Below are 14,335 nucleotides of genomic sequence, written 5' to 3' on the forward strand. Positions count from 1 at the left end.
CCTCTTTGGCTTTCAGTCATTTTTTGGCAGCAAATCATATTTGTCCCCCATCTTTAGTGGACAGTGCCTTTTCTGGTTGGGCTAAATTAGGAATAAAAACTGAAAGATTCATGTGTCGATGGTGTTTTTGCATCTTTTCAATAATTAGTTGATACGTTTTCACATCCTAAAAGCCACTTCTTTAGATACCTCTAAGTTCATAGCTTTGTCCCTAGTTTATTTCCGGTTTTTCTCATCCTTACTCATGATTCTGATTTTGATATCTTTCTAAAACTGCTTTCTTCATTAAAGGGGCTATTTCAGCTATTTATTCAAACATCCATAAGGTATGCTCAGATTGTCTCGATTCTATTAATTCTATCTGGGAGGCAGATCTGGAAGAGGTAATTCTGGGTGATTTGTGGATGAGACTTTACAAAGGGCACACAAATCTTCTATCGGTGCAAAACATTGTTTTAGTCTACACCGCGCCCACTACACCAAAGCTCAACTTGCAAACATATTTGAGGAGATGTCTCCATCCTGTGATCGGTGTCAACAGACTCCAGCAAATTATATGTGCATGTTCTGGCTTTGCCCTTCTCTTAGTAGATATTGGACTGATATTTTTGACACCTTATCTAAAGTATCTGGCGAAAATCTTACTCCGAATGATATTACCACTTTGTTTGGGGTGTCACCCTCTTTACCTAATCTTCCTTCCTCTAAAAAAGACATGATATCATTCACTACCATACTGGCCAGAAGATGGATACTGTCAAAATGGAAATGCCTAATTCCGCTTACTCATACACACTGGAATAGAGATGTGTTACACTTTCTTAAGTAGAAAAAATTAGATTATCCTTATCTGGCTCCTCTAACAAATTTACAAAAATCTGGAACCCTTTTCTTTCATATGCTAAGGCTGTTGTCTTTTTAACTGTTCCAGACTGAGGTATCTAAGATTGTGGCAATTTTTCTTTCTTTTCTTTTTCTTTCATTATGCAATTATTTTACTTCTGGTCTCATTTATTATGGTTTTGTGCTTTGTATATGTTTATATTTATTATGGTTGCATGTCATTCTTTTCTTTATATTTTTGGGGGAGGTACGTGCCGTGGGGAGGGTGATCGGGGATTTGTTTACTGTTGTTTATTGCTTGCGATTGCACCTTGTACAATTGTACAATTGTACAATTCTAAAAATATGCGACAATGGTTCAATTTTTTTTAAAAAGTGACTTTGGTTGCAGACCAGCATTTCAACAATCTGGTGAATATTTTCAGAGTATGTGGTTTTTGTCCGAAGAGTATTTGCATATTTATCTTCCTCTTAACCATTTTGCATGTTAGGCTTTAACCTGGCCTTGTGCAGTTGAGGCATGACTTCAAATTCCTTGTATTCTATTCTCTTGATATATATGGCAATATTCTATTAGCCTAAGTTTGTTTGTATCTCCACTGTATCTAGCTTTGTATCACATACTGACCACAGGAGGCCATTAGATCTGTTATGATCCTTTTGGCAGTTCTTCATTTTCAGATTTCCAGAGTTTACTGACCTGTGTTCCGACTGCTACTGTTTACTAAGAATGATTATTGAGGATATTGTATCCCATGTGATAGCTTGGCATATCTTCTACCGCCCACCAACATTACTAATTAATTACTAACCACCAGCTTGGCATCATCAAAATTGACCCCTCCATCTGCTGTGTGTGAAAACCCACTGTTGGCCCTGGTGCTCATTTTGCAAATGTTTAAATTTCAGCAATCATTTTTATGCAGTTTACATTAAGGTACAACCTGCATTTAAAGAGTAGCAGGCTTGTTAGATCAAGCATTACTGCTAAGGCTTTGTATTGTGTATAATACAACACTGGCAACAGCACTGAGGAGCAGATAGCACTACCGGAGACATACCGGTTAACTCACATTCAGATGGAAGTAGCAAGTATCTGTATTTTGTTTGTTGCCTAGTTTGTATGATCACAACTCATATGTCCAAAAATATTTTTAACTTTGTACACCCCAGTCCAACACCAGCACCCCCAAATCAAAAATAATTGTGCTATCCAAATTCTAGCCAGACCTGTTTTGCTTGAGTTGAACCTTTTTAGCTGACAATACATTTGCTTAGATACAATTTTTAAAACGTTCATCCCCAACAATACACAGAGCATTATTCCTCAAAATTGGGTATGTAAACTTAATCATCTTACAATGACAGTGATTTGAAGTGCCAATCTGAAGAGAAAAGTCAAATCTTTTGAAATAAACATTTGCTCAGGTAGTGGCTCTATCTTGCCAAAAGCAGATATGTACAGCCAAATTTAGCTATCATTGTTGAAGATGGGAGTTTCTGACACTGGAGAAATAGAATCATTCCTTTCATTACCAAACCAGTGGCTTACCTAAGGTGGATATTCAAAATCGTTTTGCTCACCAGGGGATTCACCTGATTTGCCACCATGACTCTCAAGACAAAGTTAGCTTAGAGAAGTATTTGAAATATTGTTTTGGGTCCAAACCTCAGGAAGGATGGACTTGCTGTGGAGCGTCTTCAAGGGACGTTCACAAGAATGGCCCCAGGAATGAAAAGCTTAACATATGAGGAACGTTTGAGGATTCTGGGTCTGTACTCGATGGACTTTAGAAGAATGAGGGGTAATCTAATTGATCCTTACAGAATACTAAATGGCCTGCTCAGTGTGACTGTTGGGAAGATACTACAATTAGTAGGAGAGACTAGGACCCAAGGACACAGCCTTAGAGTAAAGGGAAGACCTTTTAGAACGGTTATAAGGAGAGTGGTGAATCTATGGAATTCACTGCCACTGAGATAGCTTCTTGAGTATCAAGGGGATCAAGGGTTACAGGGAGCATGGGGTGGAGAAATTTACCAGCCATGATTGAATGGTGGAGCAGACTCAGTGGACTGAATGGCCTAATTTCTGCTCCTAAGTCTTATTGTCTTATGATCTTAAAACTATTTTTCTGATGAAGAGTCATCTAGACTCAACGTTAGCTTGCTGTGTTTCTATGGATGCTGACTGACCCGCTGTGATTTTCAGCATTTTTCATTTTCCGTACAGATTCCAGCATCTGCAGTATTTTGCTCCTACTTTTCTCTGTCTCCTTTATAGCGTCATAGGGTCACAGAGATGTACAGCACAGAAACAGATCCTTCGGTCCTTCACATCTGTACAGTCCAGGCCGACAAGGTATCCTAAATTTCCATGTCTATTTCCATTTGCCAGCATTTGGCCCATATCCCTCTAAGTCCTTCCTGTTCATGTACCTATCCAGATGCCTTTTAAATGTTGTAATTGTAACAGCCTCTACCACTTCCTCTGGCAGATGTTTTCATACATACAGGCGCCACTCTCTGCATGAAAATGTTGCCCCTTAGGTCCCTTTTTAATCTTTCCCCTCTCACCTTAAACTCATGCTGTCTTGTTTTGTGCTCCCCTATCCAGGGTAAACCACCTAGGCTGTTTGCCCCATCCGTTCCCCTCATGGTTTTATGAACCTCTATGAGGTCATCCCTCAACCATTGACGCACCAGGGAAAATAGCCCCAGCCTATTCAGCCTCTCCCTATAGATCAAACCCTCCATGCCTGGAAACATCTTTTATAAATGTTTTTTGAACCCTTTCAAGTTTCACAACATCTTTTCTGTAGCAGGGAGACGAGAATTGCACACAGTGTTCCAAAAGTGGCCTAACCAATGTCCTGTACAGCTACAACATGACCTCCCAACTCCTATACTCAATGCACTGATCAATAAAGGAAAGTGTACCAAATGTATTGTTCACTATCCTGTCTACCTGCAAGGAACTGTGACCTGCATTCCAAAGTCTCTTTGTTTGGCAACACAACCCAGGACCTTACCATTAAGTGGATACGTCCTGCCCTGATTTGCCTTTCCAAAATGCAGCACTTCACACTTATCTAAATTAAACTCCATCTGCCACTCCTCAGTCTACCAGCCCATCTGATCAAGATCCCATTTTACTCTGAGGTTACTTTCTTTGCTGTCCACTACACCTCCGATCTGGGTGTCATCTACAAACTTCCTAACAATACCTTCTATGTTCACATAAATGACAAAAAGCAGTGGACCTAGCACCAATCATCAGAGAGTGAATCTTTTCCAAATAGGCAATAATAGGAATATGCAGGTACTTAAAAAGTCTCAAATGCTCAGGCCCATATTTTCTGATGCCCAGACATCCATTATTCCACCAACGTAGAGTCTGAAAGAATTATCGAGGAACTTTGAAGATTCCGCTGTGCAGTCCCCTATTGCTGGAAACCTCGAGACTTTCGACAATGAAATTAAGCAAAATAGTTACTCAGGAAAAGTTAGACCAGTAAACACATAGTCTAACTCCTGAGTCACTATTAAACTGACAATACTTACATTTCTTTATTACAAAAGTATGCTTTCTTTATAAAAATATTTTTTACACGTACACAGTCAACAGAGCACTTCACATCTGTACAGGCTTTACACATGGAGAACAAACAAACCAACCCAAGGCATTTTCTTAATTGTATAAGACTATATTTACATAATTTGAGGAATGGGAGGATCTGATAACTGAATGGACCCCTTATAACTTCGGTAGAAAGACCTTAGATGGTGATCTTGCCCCACCCCACTGTAACCTGACAGCAAGTGTTAGTGTGTCCCTCAGCAAGTAGTCCTGGGCCTTGGAATGTGCCACTCTGCAACACTCAGTCGCGGTCACTCCTTGTTCTGGAAGATCAACAAGTTTTGGGAAGACCAAAGAGCATCTTTATAGCATCATAGAGATGTACAGCATGGAAACAGACCCTTCAGTCAAACTTGTTCACGCTGACCAGATATCCCAACCCAATCTAGTCCCACCTGCCAGCACCCAGCCCATATCCCTCCAAACCCTTCCTATTCATATACCCATCCAGATGCCTTTTAAACGTTGCAATTGTACTAGCCTCCACCACTTTCTCTGGCAGTTTATTCTATACACAGACCACCCTCTGCGTGAAAACGTTGCCCCTTGGTTCTCTTTTATATCTTTCCCCTCTAATCCTAAATCTATACCGTCTAGTTCTGGTGTCCCCGACCCCAGGGAAAAGACGTTGTCTATTTATTCCAATCATGGCCTTCATGATTTTATAAACCTCTATAAAAGTCATTGAGTTGCTGATCCTCCAGGCACAGTTCATTTTTGCCTCGGTGTGTGTCCCAGGGAACAGACTGCAGAGCACAGAATCCCACATCGCAGAGTTGTTTAGACTGACCTCACCAAAAACTGTTGCATCTTTCGTCAGACTTCCGTTGTAAAGGGACATTCCAGCAGGACATGTGTGACAGTCTTTATCACCCCACAACTATTTTGAGCGCAGTATGTGGTGGCACAGACCAACCAAGCTGACATGAAGGAAGGATCTCAAAGATAGAGCCCTTCTCACCACCAGCCAAGCAATGTCCTAGTGCTTGTTGGGAAGTTCTGGTGTTGAGGCATTCTGTCAAATGACTTTGACAGTCTGCACAGCGAACCACTCTGTCTTTTTCCTGCAGAGTCTCAGGGATGTTGCGTGCTGACCACGTCCGGATGGACTTGTGGTCACAGGTGTTTTACTTTGCAAATTTCTCTTTAAAGGACAGGTGACACAGAACAGTTCAAACACTTGGAGCATTCCCGGGCTCCGAGGGAAGTTCCATCGTTTGCAACACCGAGGACAGGTAGAACCTCGGTATGTAGTGATACACCTTGTTTGTGTACTGAGGATGTATGCGCAGCTTGATGCAGCCACACAAAGGTGGGCTTCAGGATGAGGGCAACATTTTGTACGTTCTTCTCCCCCTTATCTAGAGCTTTGTACATGGTCCAACTTAGACCCGAGATGAATTGGAAGATGGCTCGGGTGCCTGCAACAGTGCAGGTTCAGGGAATGTTCCAGACCTGCACCACATACAATAACAGAGAGAGTGCCCCACACCTGCTGACCAGGTTTTTTTCCCACAGTGGAGAGGGAACAGCAATCCCCAAAGCCTAGTTTCTGCCTCAGCTTAGGGATATGCTCCTCCCAAATTTTCCAACCCAAACAAAACCCCCCTGAAAGCTACCAGAATCAAAAGTACAGCTCTGCATTTCTGAAGGAGGCCTGTGCGAAAGTTGCTCTCAGATACACAGCGCTCCCATCTTTTATAAACACAAAGGGCCGGAATGGGAATCTGCATGAGATTGCCATTCCTTGCAAAATTTGGCCCAATATTTTGACTAAGATAGCAAGATAAATTAGCTTACATTTGAGAAATTAGAAATTTGCATTTTACTTATTATAACCAAGAATCATGGGAAAATGGCTGTTCCCACAGTAAGATTTGCTTAATGCTCTTTTGCATATTTAAAGTTAAATAAAGCAGCTGTCAGTCGAGAGTTATTTCAATCAGTTCCCAGAAAAAGGAGTAAATGTCCTTGGGTTCCTTGTCATGATTCCTGAGTCACACTATAATTTAATTAGAAATTGGCCAGTAACTGATGCATCCGGAATCATGGAGGTCAACTTATGAGAATGATTAATGATACAGAATCCAAGAATCACTTCTGGAAGTGAGTTGAACTCATTTGAAAAATTGAATTTGCAGTATTTTGATGAAAAATCACCAGTTTGATTTTCTGGCCTGTCCCACTCTGTGTAGGTGCCACTGGCAGCGTGTGGCTTTCAAAGTGTGTGGCTTAAATTTGCTGGCAAAACTCAAAGTGACATCCCACATTCATACTGACGACACACAGTTCTCCCTCACTAATTTCTCATTCTCATTACTGTTAATTTTATATTAATTGTATTCGATTCTATACAGATGGTGGGGATTAAGTGTTGATTCATTTGAATTCCTATGAAAAGACCCAAGTTCTGTTAGGAGATGTGTGCTTGTAATGTGTAATCACAAATAAAAGTGTGTAAACACTGATTGCAATTAAAACCATAAGGCCATAAGACATAGGAGCAGTATTAAGCCATTGGCTCAGAATCTGCTCTGTCATTTGTTCATGACTGATATGTTTCTCAACCACATTGTTTTGCCTTCGTCCCACACACTCGATCACCTCACTGATCAGGAATCTATCTATCTCTGTCTAAAATATACTCAATGACTTGGCCTCCACAACCCTCTGCAGCAATGAGTTCCACATGCTATTTGGTGTACCAAGATCCTTCAAACAGCTGCACAGCCAAAATGCCTCGAGGGAACGTTGAATGCAGCAACTTTGTACTTTGGTAGGAAGCGAAGAGACTATTTTTTTAAATGGGGAAAGGCCTCAGAAATCTGAAGCACAAAGGGATTTAGGAGTCCTGATTCAGGATTCTCTTGAGGTTAAGTCGCAGGTTCAGTTGGCACTTAAAAGGCAAATGTAATGTTAGCAATCATTTTAAGAGCATTAGAATACAAGAGCAGAGAGGTTCTGCTCAGGCTGTCGAGGACTCTGGTCATATTGTATTTGGAATATTATGAGCAGATTTGGGCTCAATATCTCAGGAAGGATATGCTGTCATTGAATGGAGTCCAGGTAATATCTACAAGAATGATCCTGTGCTGAAGGGCTTGTCAATGAGGAGCAGTTAATGACTCTGTACATGATTGAGAAGGATGATCGGAATTTAATTGAAACTTACAGAATACTGGGAGACCTGGATAGAGTGAACATGGAGGAAACATTTACACGAGTAGGCAACGGTAGGATACAAGGGCCCAGACTCAGTGAAGGGACGATCCTTTAGAACGGTGATGAGGAGGAATTTCTTCAGCCAGAGGGTGGTGAATCTCCTAGCCTGTCCAAGTCTTTCTGCAGCCTCTCCGTTTCCTCAGCGCTACCTGCCTCTGCCCATCTTTGTTTCATCTGCAAAATGCCCTCAGTTCCTTCATTGATATTGTTCTTGTATAATGTGAATAGTTGTGGTCCCAACAATGCTTCCTGTGGAACTCTACTAGTCACTTCCTGCCATCCTGAAAAAAACACCTTTATCCCAACTCCTTGCCCTCTGCCAGTCAGCCAATCCTCTATCTATGCCAGTTCTATGTTTTTTTGATCAGCTTTCTGAATTGTAGCATGTCCAAATTATTACACAATCAATTAGATTCCCTACAGTGTGGAAACAGGCCCTTCGGCCCAACTAGCAATTTAGCATGATCAATTCACCTAACCTGCATATCTTTGGACTGTGGGAGGAAACCGGAGTACCCGGAGAAAACCCACCCAAGGCTGGAATCAAACCCGGGTCCCTGGCACTGAGGTAGTAGTGCTAACCACTGAGCCATCATGCTGCCCAATCCTGCCCTGGGGAAACGTCTCTGGCTATTGACTCTATCCATGCCTCTCATTACCTTGTATACCTCGATCAGGTCACCTCTCTTCCTCCTCCTCTCCAGAGAGAAAAGTCCAAGCTTAATCAACCTCTCTTCATAAGACAAGCCCTGCACCATGCAACATCCAGGATTGATAAGCAATAATATCCTTCAGTTAAAAATTTGCAATTTTGAACTCTCTTCTGTATTGAGTTTCTGCAGTAAACACATGCTCATACAGAGTGACTCCACTTCTTTACCATTTTATAAATGACTTGGATGAGGAGATTGAGGGGTGGGTTAGTAAATTTGCAGACAGCACAAAGGTTGGAGGTGCTCTTGATAGTATTGAGGGCTATTGCAGGCTGCAGCGTGACATTGACAGGATGCAGAGTGGGCTGAAAAATGGCAGGTGGAGTTCCACCTGGATAAATGCGAAGTGATGCATTTTGGAAGGTCAAACTTGAATGCTAAATATAGGATTCTTGGCAGTATGGAGGAACAAAAGAACCTTGGTGTTCAAGTGCATAGATCTCTCAAAGTTGCTACCCAAGTGGATAGGGTTATTAATAAAGCATATGGTGTTTTGGCTTTCATTAACGGGGATCGAGTTTAAGAGCCGTGAGGTTTTGCTGCAGCTCTACAATCCCTGGTGAGACCACACTTGGAATATTGTGTCTAGTTCTGGTCGCCCTACTATAGGAAAGATTTAGAGGCTTTGGAGAGCGTGCAAAGAAGGTTTACCAGGATGCTGCCTCGACTTATGAAGAGAGGTTGATTAAGTTTGGACTTTTCCCTCTGGAGAGGACGATGAAGAGAGGTAACCATCGAGATGACCCAGTGATCTCTTTTCAAGTCAGGATGGTGAGTGGCTTGGAGGGGAACTTGCAGGTTGTGGTGTTCCCATCTATCTGTTGCCCTTGTCCTTCTAGATGGAAGCGGTTGTGGGTTTGGAAGGTGTTTTCTGAGCATCTTTGGTGAATTTCTGCATTACATCTTGTGAATGGTACACACTACTGCGACTGAGCATCAGTGGTGGAGAGAGTGGATGTTTGTGGATGTAGTGTTAATCAAGCAAGCTGCTTTGTCCTGGATGGTGTTAAGCTTCTTGAGTGTTGTTGGGCCAGCACTTATCCAGGCAAATGGGGAGTATTCTATCACACTCCTGACATGTGCCTTGTAGTTGGTGGACAGGCTTTGTGATACCCGCTGCAGTATTCCTAGCCTCTGACCCGCTCTTGTAGCCAGTGTGTTTATGTGGTAAGTCCAGTTGAGTTCCTGGTTAATTATAATCCCCAGGATATTGAAAGTAGGGGATTCAGTGGTGGTAGCACCAATGAATATGAAAGGGTGCTGGTTAGATTGTCTCTAATTAGTGATGGTCCGAGCCAAGCAAGAATGTTACTTGCCACTTGTCAGTCCAAACCTGGATATTGTCCAGGTTTTGTTGCATTTGGATACTGACAACTTCATTGTCTGAGGAGTTATGAATGGTGCTGAACATTGTGCAATATCAGCAAGTATCTCCACTTCTGACCAGATGATGGAGTGAAGGTCACTGGTGAAGCAATTGAGGTTGTTGGGTCTCGGATGCTACCCTGAGGAACTCCTGCAGAGATGTCCTGGGACTGAGATGACTGGTAGCAGCTGTAGAGGGGGAGTGGTTGGGGGAGGGAGGGAGAGAGAGAGAAAGAAAGAGAGAGAAACAGAGAAAGAGGTCTCATTTTGAATCCAATGTGCCATTCTCAGAGATTACTGTGCTTCTTTTCTGCCTGTCTCTGGGGTCAGACTCAATCATTCAAAGTCTTGGCAACTTGTTTGATCCTGATCTGAGCTTCTGACCCTATATTCTCTTCATTACTAGGTCCACCTACTTTTACCTCCATAGTATTATCCATGTTAACTGTTGCGGGGGCTCAGTATTCCTCTAAACCTGATCATTTCAATATTTTCCTGGCCAACCTCCCACATCGCTTCCTCTATAGACTAGAGCTGTTCTAAAATTCTGCTGCTTATTGCTCCTGTACTTGCTGACCTACATTGGCTCTTGATGCAGCAGCACCTCATTAAAAAAAATGGAGAAATTTTAAAATCTCTGCATATTCACCTATTCTAAAATGATCTGTGGCTCTGTGTTCAAGTTTGGTTGATATGGGTCCTGAGGACAATTTGTTATGTTGAAGATGTGACATAAATGTGAGTTGTTAAGTACATCTAAACAGTGCTATATATTGATAGGATCTTGAGAATACAAACGTATTTGAAATGCAATCTGACACACTGAAATGTATTAGGAATCACTTATCTAATGAAACCATGAATGCTTTTGTCTTCTGCAGCTGTGATTCGGTGTCAAGCCAGAAACAGGAAAGAAGAAACAATGGAAGTTCATCTGACAGGTGTCGTCCCTGGCTCTTCATGTGATACAACACCGACCCAAACCAAACCCCCTTGTATTTACAATCAAGAGGGTGGTCAGGGCGCCAGTGGTAGGTTACAGAGTATTACAGATTGGCTTTCTTTTCATTTTAAGTTAACACCTCATCTTGAAAACATTCAAAATAAAGAAGGCTTTAAAAAGACACCACTTTCTAACATAGTTTGTATTCATTAGATTGCTTTGTAGTTGACTAGCAATTATTATTTAGAATAATCATGACAGAGCAATTTAAAACAGGAACAATGGATACAGCAATGTTAGTGACTCTCATAAAGATCTTTTGTTTCCTGTAAAGTAGCATTTCCTTACTTTACATTTGCAAGTACAGTTTAAAATTACTGCACGAGTTATGAAGCACTTTGGAATGTCATGTGGCAGAGTATGTTGCACACATGACAGGCCAGAGTTGCCTCAGTAATCTTTATGATTAGTCTATAATGTGCTTCTGACTTCATCTTGCAATGGTGCTGGGCAATATTCCTAGCTTCTGCCATAATTTATCAACTTGCAGCAGTATTTGGCTCCAGTGAACAGCTTGCCTTGTCTCTCATTGAGCAATGTACCATGTGCTCTCTCATTCCCTGACAAATTTAAAACATACGTGGGTGCTCTCAATTTGTCACTGTAGCTTTGATTATATAACTGGCAGAAATCTAAGTGCATAATATTGTAGGACACTATAGATACTTGAAATCTAAAATAAGAACAGTGCTAGCAGGTCTGGCAGCATCTCTGGAGGAAGAACTGAACTGTTCTGAAGAAGAATTGACTTGAAACATTAACTCTGTTTCTCTCCGCATAGACGTTGCTAGACCTGCTGGGTTTCTCCAGCAATTTCTGTTTTTACTTTGTTAACACAATACTTCTGGACATCCTGCAAAAACATTTGGTGGGCAATTGGGCAAACCACAAGGAAATTTCCAGCATTGATCTCACAACCTAGGTATCTCAGACACACATGTCCATGATGTCACCTATGCAGAAGAGTCCACCTGGAATGTAGTTGTTCTTGGAAGAGTAAGTGGCAACAGATCTTCCATCTGTGGTGGTTCTATAAATGTGTCTGGTACATTGTTGATTATTTGAAGAGTAATGTATCTATTCAACAAAGACCTAATCTACACACTGAAGATACATTTCAATCTGCTCCAGAGAGAACATTTTGGCACATTTTAGAACAGTTCAAAGTCCAAATGGTTCAACTTCAATCTACAGAAACATGGAATGTTTTATATTCCTCAAACCGAAGACAAGGAACGAAGATCCCTTTTGATGTTTTTATTTGTTGTCTTACTCTTAAGCTGGTAGAAAAGGAACAAGAGTAAACCATTTAGGTGATCGATCTACTTTTCAATATGATCATCAATGATCAAACACTTCAATGCCTTTTACTCACTGCTTCCCCACAGTCCTGCACTCTGTGGAAATCAGAAATCTTTAAATTTCTATATTAAATATCCACAACGACTGATCTTTCATAGCCCTTTGTGATGCAGAATTTCAAGTGTTCATACTGTCTGAGTAAAACAAAAATTCTCCTAATCTAAGATCGAAGTGGCACTCTCCTTGTTATTTAGATAAATTAGCTTTATTTTCACATCCCATGGTTCTAGATTGCCCAACCAAGGAAAACCTCTTACCTGCATCTGCCAGCTTTATCCCTTTAAGTATTTTGCAAGTTTTAATCAGATCAACTCTCATTTGTTTCAAAATTCTAGTGAATCCAGTCTCCATTTGCCTAATCTCTCTTCATAGAACACTCCTGCATCCTGGAAACAAGTCTGGTGAATCCTCCTTGCACTCTTTCTGTAGCAATAATATTTTTCCTGAGATAGAATCATATAGTATGGAAACAAATCTTTTGGTCCAACCAGTCTATGTCAACCATGTTCCCAAACGAAACTAGCCCCAACCTGCCTGTGCTTGGCCCACATCCCTCCAAACCTTTCCTATTCATTTACTTATCCAGATTTTTCATAAATTTTATAACTGTACCATCCACTACTTCCTCTGGCAATTCATTCCATACATGAACCACTCTCTTAGCAAAAAGATTTGCCCTTGTCCTTTTTTCATCTTTCTCCTCTCACCTTAAAAATATGCCCCCTAGATTTGAACTCCCCCACCCAAGGGAAAAGACCCTTGTCATTCACCTTATCTGTGCCCCTCATGTTTTTATAAACCTCAATAAAGGTCAACCCTCAACCTCCAAATTCCAGTGAAAAATGTCCAATCTTTCCAGTCTATTTTTATATCTCAAACCGTCCATTCCCAACAACGTCCTGGTAAATCTTTTCTGACAGCTCAAAAGTTTAATAATATCCTTCCTGTAACAAGATGACCAGAATTAATATTACACAATAATCTATTATGTGGTTTAACTAAACTCATGTATAATTGAAGCAAGACTCGACTACTCCTGCACTCAAGTTCATTAGACTTCTTAATAGCGTGCTGCATGTGCATGATAGCATTCATGACTTATCGATAAGGACAGCTAGGTCTCTTTGTGCATCTGTATTTTCTGACCTCTTATCATTTCAGACATACTATGCACATCTGTTTCTCCCACCAAAATGGACAATCTCATATTTTTCCACCCATTCACTAAATCTGTCCAAATTGTCCTGTACAATATGTGAAAATATTATGCTTATTCCCCTACACCAATATATTATAAACAGTTGGCGCCCAAGTACTAATCTTTTTGGTATCCCATTAATCACAGGTTGCCAATGTGAGAATGACCATTGTATTCCTATTCTGTTTTCTGTCTGTTAACCAATCATTAATCCATGCAGTACAAAACCTCCTACCCTCTGTACTTTAATCTTTCTAACCTGCTTCTGGTGGAGAGAGTTTTATCAAAAATCTTCTGAAAATTTATGTGTACTGTATCTATCAACTGTCCTTTATTAATTTTGTTGTTAGCATCTTCAATAATTTCAACAAGTTCATCAAAGTTTTCCATTTGCAATTTGCCCCCCAAGATCATTATCAAACCAGGTGTCTATTAGATTAGATTACTTACAGTGTGGAAACAGGCCCTTCGGCCCAACAAGTCCACACCGCCCCGCCGAAGCGCAACCCACCCATACCCCTACATCTACCCCTTACCTAACACTACGGGCAATTTAACATGGCCAATTCACCTGACCTGCACATCTTTGGACTGTGGGAGGAAACCGGAGCACCCGGAGGAAACCCACGCAGACACGGGGAGAATGTGCAAACTCCACACAGTCAGTCACCTGAGGCGGGAATTGAACCCGGGTCTCTGGCGCAGTGAGGCAGCAGTGCTAACCACTGTGCCACCGTGCCGCCCACAGCCGCTATGTATCACAGCCTTTACAATGGGTCCGTAGTTTGCAGTTTTCTCTCTCACTCATTTCTTAAATAGCAGGGTGCCATTTCCAACCACCCAATCTTATAGAATAATTTCAGAATTTTAAGTATTTTGGAAGATAATCACGAATACGTTGATTATCTCTTTAGCAATCTTCTTCAACGTTCTGGGATGTCTATCATCAGGTCCTGGGGATTTATTAACTTTCAGCTCCATGAGTCTCT

At 41.2% G+C, this 14,335-nt stretch overlaps 1 protein-coding gene across 1 annotated transcript in view; it reads left to right on the forward strand.

Annotated features, from left to right (window-relative positions):
* Window positions 1-14,335, forward strand: part of LOC140486199 (cilia and flagella-associated protein 47-like) — a 482,883-nt gene that overhangs the window by 411,238 nt on the left and 57,310 nt on the right. Inside the window, exon 61 of the mRNA XM_072584990.1 lies at window positions 10,665-10,814. Within this exon, the coding sequence (XP_072441091.1) occupies window positions 10,665-10,814 (150 nt within the window). The remainder of the gene's footprint in view (window positions 1-10,664; window positions 10,815-14,335) is intronic.

This window comes from Chiloscyllium punctatum, chromosome 15 (genome assembly GCF_047496795.1).
Source record: "Chiloscyllium punctatum isolate Juve2018m chromosome 15, sChiPun1.3, whole genome shotgun sequence".
Taxonomy (NCBI): Eukaryota; Metazoa; Chordata; class Chondrichthyes; order Orectolobiformes; family Hemiscylliidae; genus Chiloscyllium; species Chiloscyllium punctatum.